Source organism: Oryctolagus cuniculus, chromosome 7 (genome assembly GCF_051225735.1).
Source record: "Oryctolagus cuniculus isolate XC-2025 breed Fujian yellow rabbit chromosome 7, ASM5122573v1, whole genome shotgun sequence".
Lineage (NCBI taxonomy): Eukaryota > Metazoa > Chordata > Mammalia > Lagomorpha > Leporidae > Oryctolagus > Oryctolagus cuniculus.
Window position 1 is genome coordinate 56,546,603 of NC_142873.1, and position 12,146 is coordinate 56,558,748.

Genomic DNA, 12,146 nt, shown 5'->3' on the forward strand with positions numbered 1-12,146 from the left:
TCTGGCCCCCCCTCCATCATTCTACTTTTCAAATAAATAATAAATAAATCTTTTTTAAAAGTGAAGTCTAGGGGACTGCATAGTGGCATAATGGGTTAAACAGCAACTTGCAACATTAGTAGCCCTGATGGGCAATGGTTTGAGTACTGGCTGCTCCACTTACAATCCAGCTCCCTACTGATATACCTGGGGAAGCAGCAGAAGGCCCAAGTGCTTGGGCCCCTGCACCCAGGTGAAAGACCCAAATGAGGCTCCAGGCTCCTGGCTTTGACCTGGCCCAGCCCCAGCAATTGTGGCCATTTGTGGAGTGAACCAGCAAAAGGAAGATCTCTCTCCCTCTCTCTGTCTATAATTCTGCCTTTCAGATAAATAAAATAAACCTTAAAAAAAAGTGAAATCTAAAATCCTTTCTCTTTACTCAGATTTCTGCTCATTTGATATGTAGTCTGATTTCCAAAGACAAAATATTCTTCCATATAGTTTTGTGGTCATTAGGGTTAAGTTTGGCTCCAATCTGATGTATATATTTAAAAATTCTTCCTGTATCTACAACGAGAAGATGTGTGTTTGGGTTTCATAAACTTAAATTAAAAGAAGCTTTAATAAATAGAAAATTGTAACATTAAAATATCTAAAATTGGGTTGAGAAGGCAGTTTTTTTGGTATTTTTGAACTTGAGTACAGTCATTTGAAGAAGGGGTAATAATGTTTGTCTTGCTTGTTTTGAGGACTTAGAGTGAGTTACAACAATGGGTGTTTTTTTGTTTTGTTTTGTTTTTTAAGATGTATTTAGTTGAAAGAGTGACAGAGAAAGGAGAGAGAAAAAGGCTGCAGTGGCCAGGGCTGGGCCAGGCCTAAGCCAGTAGCCTCGAACCCCATCTAGATCTCCCATGTGGGTGGCTGGCACCCAAGTACTTGGGTCATCTGCTGCTGCTTTCCCAGGCATGTTAGCAGGGAGCTGGATCAAAAGCAAAGCAGCTGGGACTCCAGCCATCCTCACATATGGGATGCTGACGTTGCAAGTGGCAGCTTAACCTGCTGTACCACACCAGCCCCCAGTGATTATTTAATGCCAGGTAGTCTGTTAATTTTTGCACAAAGTGCTTTACATTGCTTTGATGGTTTTCTTCCACTTGTGTAATCAAGACATACTAATAGATAAATTACCTTAGCATTTTAGGATAAAGGTACTCTTGCTTGTTTAAAATGGAAAGAAGATAGTCTGAAACTAAACAGAAAGGAAGCGATTTTCTTTTTATATTTATTTGAATGTCTAGTAAGTAGGAGGCTTCTGTCCAATTTGTTGTAAAAATATTCTGTAGTAATAAAGTTCTCATTCTCAAGACTATCTGGGGAGAAGACATTTCATGTTTTTCTTTTCTGTTTTTTTGTTTGTTTTGGGGGGGACCAGAAATGTGAACGTCTTCTGCTTTACCTCTACTGCCATGAACTAAGTATTGAATTCCAGGAGCCTGTTCCTGTTTCGGTGAGTCGAGTACTTTAATATGCCCTCACTGGTGAAGTAGTCTCATATGGTACTTAAGAGTATAGGTTTTGGCCCTGGACTGTGTTAAAACTCAGAATTTTTGAATAAGCTCCTAAACTTCCTAAGACTCAAGTTTTGTTTCCTTATGCTGTTTCTTACTTCCTTGGATTACCATGAAGTTATAAAAGATAACTTATATGAAGTATTTAACCTACGCATAGTACCTGATAACATACTAGGCACTTGTGTAATCATATATTTTATTAGTCTAAATGAATGTGACATTCACTTGTAAAAATTTGTTTTGCATGATTTTGTTCTGCTGAGAACCCAGTTAATTTCTTCAACCTTTTAATGTTAAGATAGACACAAAGTAGTAATAATGGAAAGAATAACTAGGAGTCAGAAGACTTGACTTAAGTTCTGCCATCAACCAACATATAACTGGGGAAATTATATACTTTTTGATTTTATTCTTTTAACTATGCAGTAAGAGTATTAGTCTGGATTATTTCTAAGATTGTAGTCTTGGTGATTCCAGGCTGTATACTATGAGGAAAAATAATTTCTTTGTAAATATTAATTTGGATAAAAACATACAGTTGAGTCTTTTCCACTGACTCTGCCTTCATAAGACTTCTTATATGAACAGTCAAAATTTGAGGAAAGACACCTGGGAAATTTTGTAAGTCATTGCTTTTTGTCTATCTTAAGAGAGAGGGAGACTTGGTAAGGAGGAAAGGCTCTAAAATACAAAAGAAAAAAGAGTGAGCGGAAGTCTCAGTGACTAACAATTGGGATAAGAATGTGCTGTCTGGGGGCTGGTGCTGTGGCACAGCGGGTTAAAGTCCCTGCCTACAGCGCTGCATCCTGTACGGGCACCAGTTTGAGTCTTGGCTACTCCACTTCCTGTCCAGGTAGGTCCCTGCTAATGTGCCTGGGAAAGCCGTGGAGAATGGCCCAAGTCCTTGGGTTCCTGCACCCGTGTGGGAGATCCAGAAGAAGCTCCTGGCTCCTAGCTTCAGATCATCAGCTCAGCTGCAGCTGTTGCAGCCATCTGGGGAGTGAACTAGCGGATGGAAGATTTCTCTCGCTGCCTCTGCCTCTCTCTGTAACTCTTTCAAATAAGTAAATAAATATTTTAAAAAGAGAAAGAGAAAGAAAAAAAAAAAAAGAATGTGCTACCTCTATTTTATTTGCTACCCTCAGTTATTGTATAAGATATTGCATAGCAGGCCCGCTAAAGAATGTTAAATGGTAGTTGACATTTTTCTTGGGTAAGCAGAGAGATGAATTTTAAACTGTAATAGATGTACACAGAAGGAAGATTTTAAATAATCATCTGATGTTAAAATGTACTCCCTCCTATTTAAAAAAAAAAAATATTTATTTTTTTGGAGGTAAAGCTGTAAAGAGGCAGAGGTGCAGAGAGAAATCTTCCATCTGCTGGTTCATGCCCCAAATGGCTATAGTGGCCAAAGCTGGGCCAGGCCAAAGCCAGGAGCTTCATCCGGGTCACCCATATGGGTGCAGGGGCCCAAATACTTGGGCCATCCTCAGGTGCTTTTCCAAGCACGTTAGGAGGAAGCTGGATTAGAAGTACAGCAGCTGGGACTTGAACCAATGCCATATGGGATGCTGGCACTATAGCAAGCAGAGGCTTAACCCATGGTGACACAATGCTGGCCCCTCTAGAAAGTATCTTATCCTCAGATTCATAGATTTCACAGTAGAAATTCTTTCAGTTGTTTTCTTTTCATCAAGTATTTCAATAGCTTTTCTACATTCACTTCTATCTGAAAGGTAGAAACTATCCACTGGTTAGTCACCCTTGCTGATTGCCTTCTTCCCAAGTCTATTGGTTAAAGACAGAATTTTGGGAATCTCTATTATAAATCAGTTGTGGAGACTGGCACTTACTCTGTAAATTTGGTTTTCACTATATGATTGAGGCAGAAGATTTAAAATACATTTGCCGTACCTCAGATTTCCAAGTCGCTGACTCAGTAATCAATATCTCTTTTTCTAAAAGTAATATGATGTACATTACCAAACTAAATGGTTAAGCATTTTTGGAGAATTCTTATCTATCCTTTTTATTTATTTTAGATACCGAACTACTATAAAATTATAAAGAAACCAATGGATTTATCCACAGTGAAAAAGAAGCTTCAGAAAAAACATTCCCAACACTACCAAATCCCAGATGACTTTGTGGCTGATGTCCGATTGATCTTCAAGAACTGTGAAAGGTTTAATGAAGTATGTTAGCTTCCAACCTATAGAGTCTTCCTTTACTCATTTTTCTTTGTTTGATTTTGGTTTTTCTGCTAGGTTTTCAAATTTAGTTAAAGTATTTTTTTCTGCTTAAGTCCTGTCAAAAATGGAATTTGTATTTACAGCTCCGAAGAAGAGAGTTTACTATGTATAATTGGAATATATATATCTAAATATAATGAATTAAAAATATTATTGAATATCCCTTCCTCAGTAAGTTGAGGGTTGGGCCAAGTATGGAAAGTTGTCTGTAGCTAAGTATATTTTGTGAGATACGATTAAAGAGAGCCCACATTTTGGGTACATTTAGGAAGGGTATCTGTACCAATCTCTTAGGGTTTTATTATTGACTCCATAAATGTAGAACCTTAAAATCATAAACTAATCTCTGGTGGCTCATTAGGATAGGACCCAGAATATAGAATGTTGAGTTTTCACTTTTCAGCAATCTGACTTTTATTTACTTTGGTTATGTAATTTTTTGAGAATAAGGATGAGCCCTCTGCACCTTAAAAAATAGTATGATGTACTCCTCTTTCAAGGAACTTATGTTGTGATACATTTTGGGTGAAGTCAAATCTATTATGTTATGCAATGTTCCTTGTAGAAGAGAATGGTGTTGAGTATGAGAATCTAAAAGTTTTTATAAAGGTTAATTCTAAAATTTTTTTATTGCTGATGAAATTTGGGTGCCAAATGCTTCTTGCCAAAATAAATCACACTGAATCCTTTAATGTCTACCCATCGTGCTTCTGGAAGTATCAGACAGCATTTTAAAATTAAAAACAAGTAATCCTTTTAAAGTGAAAAGGCTAGTCATCTTTATAGCAATAATGTAATATGCCACATAGTAAATTAGTAAAATCTTACTAAGTTGAATTTATAAAGTACAGTTCCCAACTTTTCTGTTTTTTAATGCAGTTAGATGTTTTCAAATATGTATGCTTTTGTAAGTTGACCCAAAAATTCACTTTACCTGCCTTATTAATGGTTAAATAATTTATGGTTAACATTTCACCATAAAGATAAAATTCTGATTAAGTTGCTTGTTGAAAGGTTGACAGCTTTTTAAAGCCATGTTTCTTTATATCACTGTTTTCACAAATATTTTTCTCTTGGATAGATTGATGTATTCAGACCAATTCCTACTCAAATTGACCTTACCTGTTTGAAATGCGACAATTAGATTTCACAATAGCTTTAGTGACAGTTTTGTTAAAAAAAAAAAAAAAAGTGCTTCCATGTTCTATAGAAGAATTTTAGAAATCACTTAATCTGGTTGTAGCAATTTGTTTTCCCTAGTATGGCTGACTTTCGTCACCAATCCTATACAGTCTCATAACTTTAGAAAGGATTATAATTTCCCTTTTTTGTTTTTGACTCTGGTATCCTTTTTAGATGATGAAAGTTGTTCAAGTTTATGCAGACACACAAGAGATTAATTTGAAGGTAAGCTTTTCAGACCATGCAAACTTGGTGAAGGAATATGCATTACCCAAGGTGAATATTCCTATCTTTTGCTTGCAGGCTGATTCAGAAGTAGCTCAGGCAGGGAAAGCAGTTGCATTGTACTTTGAAGATAAACTCACAGAGATCTACTCAGACAGGACCTTCGCACCTTTGCCAGAGTTTGAGCAGGAAGAGGATGACGGTGAGGTAACTGAGGACTCTGATGAAGACTTTATACAGCCCCGCAGAAAACGCCTAAAGTCAGATGAAAGACCAGTACATATAAAGTAAATGACGTGGACTTAAATCAGTTGTTTAAAAAGGAAGAAGAGGAAGAAACCAGAAAACTTTTAAGAGTTGCTGGAATATCCTGCCTGCATGGGCACCACCTGAAGAAGCTGATAGCTTCCACACAGTGTTAGATTGAAATGATGGCCAGAAAATACTTCTTGTTGAGAAAGGGGGAGAGAACTTTATATGCAACTATAAAAAGCAAAAATAAAATGATACAAGGAGTTCTGTTACTAACAAGGATGATTCCTCTGGTGTTAGAAATGGCAGATGTTGACGATCATGCAATATTGACTGGTGCAGGATACTGATGTACAAGTAAATACTTGAGACTTACGTTGCTTGATAAATTGTGTCTTTGGACTAGAGTGCACACTTACTAAAACAACTTTTATGCCTCCCCCTTCACACACATAAATACTGGGTTGTTTTCTAGGTAAAAGTCAAAATAGCTCAGATTCTACCTTAATCTCAGTGCAGATGTGCATTAAATCATGCCATATACTTTTTCTCATTTTGATACTATTGGGCCTTCGTTTTTAAATTGGCTTAAGAAAATCAAGTAATTTTAATTTTAATCATACTTTGCATATAAGAAACATGACCATTGAACATCATTTAATCAAATTCAATGGTATAATGAAATTAAAATGGTAACTTTTAGTAGTGGATCATATAGAATTATAGTATTCATTTCCAGAAAACACTTCCACACGATTACACTTCCCAATCAGATCATCTGATCATATAGTTATTCCCATGAAAGGCAGAATGTTTGTTTCAAAAATAATCTAGTTTTCTGTACATTTAAATTTGATTGAGAAGGTGACAACTGGCTCTTATCCAGTCTTCCTTCATATCAGTTTTCTGATAGACCACTATTGGCAAACAGTAATCTGTCAACTACCAAATGTGTAAAATTTTCTGTATTTCACTTTGTCTTATTTGTAAATAGTGAACTAAAACTTCTGGCAGATCAGCAACATTTGCTGAGCCTGTTTTTTAAGCTAATGTGTATTCTTACTAATGTTCCTATCAAGAATGGATTTGTAATATATGCTGTCTATTTCTAATGTTCACATTCATATTTTGAGGTTCTATCTTATTTTAATAGAGAACAGACTTCTCAAAAAATCTTCAGAAGCAGCTTATTATTGAAATATCAAAATATTAAGATAAACCCGGTGGGGTTAGATTACTCATCTGTCCACCAAGTGGGACATTTGCATGGACTGGGGGCTTAAAAGACTTAGAAGAGGCCTGTAAGTAAATTCTGAAAATGAGCCAATCCCCACTTGAATGGTTACTGGAGTAAACCCACCTGTACTACCCTGGCTACAGCACCTGAGGCAGATAAACCAACTTGGCTCTGGTTCATTTTTCTTCTCTTCATTTGTATGCTCAGATTCAAGATGTGTGTTCTAGACTGTGTACAGGCTTTTTTTGTTGTTGGATAAAAAATTTTAGTCCTACTTTTGTATGGACATATTAGAATATAAAGTGACCAAAATAGAATTTGCCATTAGATATTTTTCAGATGTCGGCAGATTTGTGGCAAGTTAATTTGCCTTTTAAAAAAAAAAATCAGCTTGAGCAATTCAAACAGTAGACTACTCAGAAAATTATTTGACGTAATTGTCTAAGAGGTAAATATTTTTAGTGCATATTGAATCAAATAAAGTTCTCTAAAGGCATTATTACACAGATTCTTTTGGATTGTTTTTCTTTGTTAACAAGTGGTGTGGGTAAACAAGAATACAATTCCAGGCCTTCTGATGGTGTGTTTAAATGATATGGATTTTGTTACTGCTGTTGACTTAACTTTATATCCCCTGGCTTCCTTTTAGCTTCTGTTTGTTTTGTTATAAGTTAAACTTTAAAATAAATTTACCAAACTGGTTTTATTTTACTCAAACTTCAGATCCTCAAGAGGAGTTTTTTTATAAGAGGGAGGACATCGTTTAAAAATTCTTTTATCTATGCCTATTTTCCACCACATCCCAGATTGCAGTGTCTAAGTAGACGGATGTGCAGGGCCACAGTTTGGAAAAGAAGATGTATTTAACTTTCTGTCAAGGCTCTGAGTTCTGATATTTTGTATTTACTCTTCAAAACTCTTAGATAGTAAGTCATAAATAGATTCTCCCAGATTGCAGGAGAAACAGATTTAATATTTGTCAGTGTTTGAGGCCTTACAAAATAATGTGTCCCCTTAACATTTTTATATTAGACGGAGTTCTTGGGTTTTGTTAATTTTGTTTGAGTTAAGATTGGTTGAATTAATTTAAAAGTGTTTTTATTATCAGCATTTACTTGGCTCCATTTCTGAAACAAGGTATTTCATACTGCTGAGGAATTACTTTTAATAACTATCAACAAACCACCATTAAGTGAAGGGATTCATTTTCATTAAAGCTTTTTTTTTTTTTTTTTGCACACTGATTATTGTGCTGCTAAGCTATTTGTTCAGCTGTGACATAACTGCTTAAAAAGTATAAAAACTTAAATTGACATTCAGATATGTGTTTTCCTATTAATTGATGTTTTTTAAAAAGAAGTTGAGTATCTCTCAATCTCTGAAGGCAGGTTGTTTTTAAACTCCATTTCTTTCATATTCCTGGATGTGTTTTTTCACACTTGGGGCAGCTTATTCATTGAATGAAGGAATTGCTTTGCAAAGTGAAACATGGGAAAATTCCCAAATATGATTAGATTGCAGTCCATGATGTATTTGAAGACACCACCCCAATGCTGCTAAGGTGTGGAGCCCAGTGTCAGCATTCATTCTTTTGGTATTTAGATTCCTCAAATAAGAGAAGCTTAGGTAATTTTAAAAATCACTTAAGTTTACGACTTTTTATTGTAACAGTTTTGAGATTTCTTTTTTAGTTAATCCAAAGAAATAATGCTTGCAAAGTGTGCAAATTGTAGATTTATCAGTTACCTCAGCAGGCACCCCACCACGTAATTATTAGTGATTGATGTTTATAAAAAGATTCAGGACTTCCAACTGTGCCCTTGGATTGTGGCCCTACCTTGTGTTCGTAAGTGGTCTCTTTCTGAAGGGGAGTAGCTGCTGTGGCCCCCTCCCTAGTGGCCTTTACATCCTGTACCCATCCCTATTGCATATAACACATGAAGTATGAAAATCTCATTTCTTGTCAATCAGCACTGTTTATTTGCATACTATGCATTGGATCTGTGAGTAGTTGTACAAAAATCTGCCCACCCCACTCTCTTAGTTAAAATGATCAAGTTCTTAATTCATCCCATGAAATTTTCATTTATATACTATATTATCTGCTCAAGATGATTCAAGATTTTTCAAGGCATATTAAAGTTTGATCTTATACCAGACCTGGATGTTTCCTTTAATTTTTTTCTCATGGTTATCTCCTCCTTGATAAAGCAATAACACTGCTTTAAGTCTGTTGCCTAATAGCATGTCATAATCCTCTCCTGGATGGTGATTTTATAGGAAAGTTTGTATGCATATCACCTAGTCTCTTTTAAAAATTAAGAAATTTAAATGTATGCTGGAGGTAATGACAATATATGTGGCATTTTATTTTAAAAATTGGGGAAAGTTGAATATTTTTTTAAAAGTAGGTGTTTGAGTAAAAAAAATTGAAGGTACTTTTTTAACAAAAAAAATTTATATGCCACAATTTATGTAAACATTTCAGATTTCAACATGTACACTTGGGTATAATGATTTCTTTTATGGTCAAAATGCATGTCGTGGTCAAAATGCATTTCTTCCATCTTAGTTTCTTATGTTTGCCTATGTGGTCCTTTATATATATATATTTTTATGATATCTGCAGAACAAAATTATCTTCAAAAATAAGTTAATTTAAATATTTTTTGCCATATCAAATGCAGAATGTAAAAATTAAGTTTAGCCCTTTTCTAGCAGGTGATAGTTAAAATTGGAAATGCTCTTCTTTTAAATTCACCAAATTTATATGTGGGAAGGCACCAAAATGATTTTGTAAGTGCCACTGCAATATTCCCTTTCAAGTGTGGCCTAAATTTCAATATTTAGAATGAACTGCATGTCTGCTCCTGGTCTGAAAAATGTGGGCTTTTACTATGTTTTGAAGCAGTGAAACATGTACATTAGCCTATAAAAAAGATATGTGAAATTTGAGAGCTTGTTAATTTTCTATGTAGAGGTATCTCCACATGAAAGGGTTAAATTCACAGCCTTACTAATTCCTTGCTTCCAGTATTTCAACTGGTCTCCTCCCCTCATTATTATTACTACCACTACTATTACTTTTGCACATAGTTAAGTACCCTTCAACATGATCCTTAAAGAAAAAGTGCTGTTTCTGTGGTATTGTATTCTCGAAATAATCATATTTAATTTTTTTAAACAAGGTTGCAGTTTCTAATTGTTCTGTTCCTGTGTTTTTTGCTGGTGTGTAATGAAAGCAAGTTTTTTCTTTTCATGGTTATTTAATACATTAGCTGCCTGTAAATAATTCTTGTTATAATGCTCTGGAATGTGTTGTAGAAGTTGTATTAGATTAGTTTAAAGCCTTGTTTGAAAACCACATTGTTTTGGTTATTTCTATTAAATTAGAAAATTGAAAAAGTTTTCAAATGAATTTCTTTTTTTTCCTTCTCTAAATTGTTACTTAATAATTTTAATTCATTAAAAAGATTATACTGCCTACCAGCACCAGAAATACAGTGTTGAACAAGATACAATAGAAGTTCCTGCCTTCATGATGCTGGGCTTCTGTGATATAATAATGAATGTTACGATGGGATTAACATGGTATGTATTTGAAATGCATGGTTAAGAATCTAACCCAACTTCATTGTCAGACAAGCAGTCTGTCTTGCTCCTAAAAGATAAGGCAATGGAGCAGGGATAGAGAATATAAAATGCAGAATCCTGTACGTAAAAGAGGACATTCGTGTATTCCAGGAACTGAAAGCTTGAGTTCAGCTGTAACAGTGTTAAGCTGGAGTGGTAAAATTCAAGTTGAAAAACTGAGCAGGGTCCTCTTCAAGCAGAGTCTTAGGTCAGACAGAAAGGTTTGGGACTTAAGGAGAGGCCAACGAGGACCCCTTGAAGGAGTCTTGTCAATGTGGGAGGATGGATGGGGTGGTTCATCGTATTGGCCCTTTTGAGAGTTTATTTTAACCCTTGAATGGACTTTGGAGGGCGTCGGAGGTGGAGAGAGCTGTGAGTAATCCAGATGGGCCTTCCACTAATTGTCTGGCAGTGGAATGGATTATAGTCGATTTCTAGAGAGATTTCGAAATTACAACAGACCAATAATTGCTAGTACCAATCAAAATAAAAAAGAGAAGAAGGGAATAGGCTATAATTACATGGAGAGGGGAGCGAGTCGTTTGAGACTTGTTGAGTTTGAGGTACTAATGGGAAATTAAGGTACAGGTGTCTGTGGTTCTAATGCTCATGAGATATCCCTAAATATGTCTAGCACTTGACAAGCACTTAATAAAATGCTGGTTGTCTCATGTTGAACCATTAACTTAGTAAGTGGTCAGAGCCAGTTCCAGATTGAGAGTACCATGGGTGAGATGTATGAGGCATTGAAAGACCAATTTGAATGTAGACTGTCCTTTCAAACAGTTTGACTTTGTTTAGGTTATAGAGAACTTAAGGTCATGAATAACTAAGGAAAACAATGAAAATTCCTAATTGTTAAAGATGCACTTGATTTAGTGGGAAAGAATGCAGAGTTTGGCCATTGTACAGACGTTGGTTTGAACCCTAGTTTTAGCAGTTAGTATGACTTCAGTATGGACTTGCAGAGTTTCATGTGTGAAGATAGTCCTATCTGGGCCATGAAGTTAATAGAGATTAATTGAAATCATTTGTAGCACGGGATGGCATACTAAGTTCTCAACCACCATGTAATTTCCATTTTTTTTTTTTTTTAAGATTTATTTGAAAGAAAAGGAGAGGCAGAGAGAGAGAGGTCTTCCATCTGCTGGTTCACTCCCCAAATGGCCACAATGGCTGGAGCTGCGCTGATCCAAAGCCAGGAGCTTCTTCCCGGTCACCCATGTGGGTGCAGGGGCCCAAGGACTTGGGCCATCTTCTGCTTTCCCAGGCCATAGCAGAAAGCTGGATCAGGAGAGGAGCAGCTGGGACTCGAACCGGCGCCCACATGGGATGCCGGCACTGTAGATGGCAGCTTTACCCTCTGTGCCACAGCTTCGGCCCCTGAAAAAAAAGACAAGTTATAAATGTAATTTTTCCCTGTTTATTGATGAAATTAAAAAAGCTTTCCATACTGGAACTTGTCTTTCAACTGAAGGCTTAGCTCTTAAGTATTAATGTAATTTTACATTCATTTAATCAATCCTTGGACTTCTGAACTCCCTCCCAAGAAAACGCACGTTAGGCTTTGGATTCTTAGAAAACAATGAATACAGACATGAATTAGTGAGGTGGAACATCTAATGCAAGCTTCTGTTTCAAGCTCCTGGCCTCAAGCAGTGGCCGGTGCAGACATGCCACTACTCTGGAAAGGCAGTTCAGACAGAGGGACACCTGACAGCGTGACAGACTACTCCTCCCTAAGGGCCCAAATACCTGAAATACTGGATAAAGTCCATTTAAAAAATTTTTAATTCATCATGTAGCTAGCAA

General features: G+C 36.0%; 1 protein-coding gene across 2 annotated transcripts in view; it reads left to right on the plus strand.

Moving 5' to 3' along the window:
* The window catches only part of TRIM33 (tripartite motif containing 33), a 149,764-nt gene extending 139,655 nt beyond the window's left edge, over window positions 1-10,109 (plus strand). The window contains exons 17-20 of one of the 2 annotated variants that reach the window (XM_017345956.4): window positions 1,412-1,486; window positions 3,596-3,748; window positions 5,162-5,212; window positions 5,291-10,109. In XM_017345956.4, the coding sequence (XP_017201445.2) occupies window positions 1,412-1,486; window positions 3,596-3,748; window positions 5,162-5,212; window positions 5,291-5,503 (492 nt within the window). In that variant the 3' untranslated portion in view covers window positions 5,504-10,109. The remainder of the gene's footprint in view (window positions 1-1,411; window positions 1,487-3,595; window positions 3,749-5,161; window positions 5,213-5,290) is intronic. The other variant, XM_017345957.4, reaches the window with a different exon arrangement.
* Window positions 10,110-12,146: the final 2,037 nt, after the last annotated feature.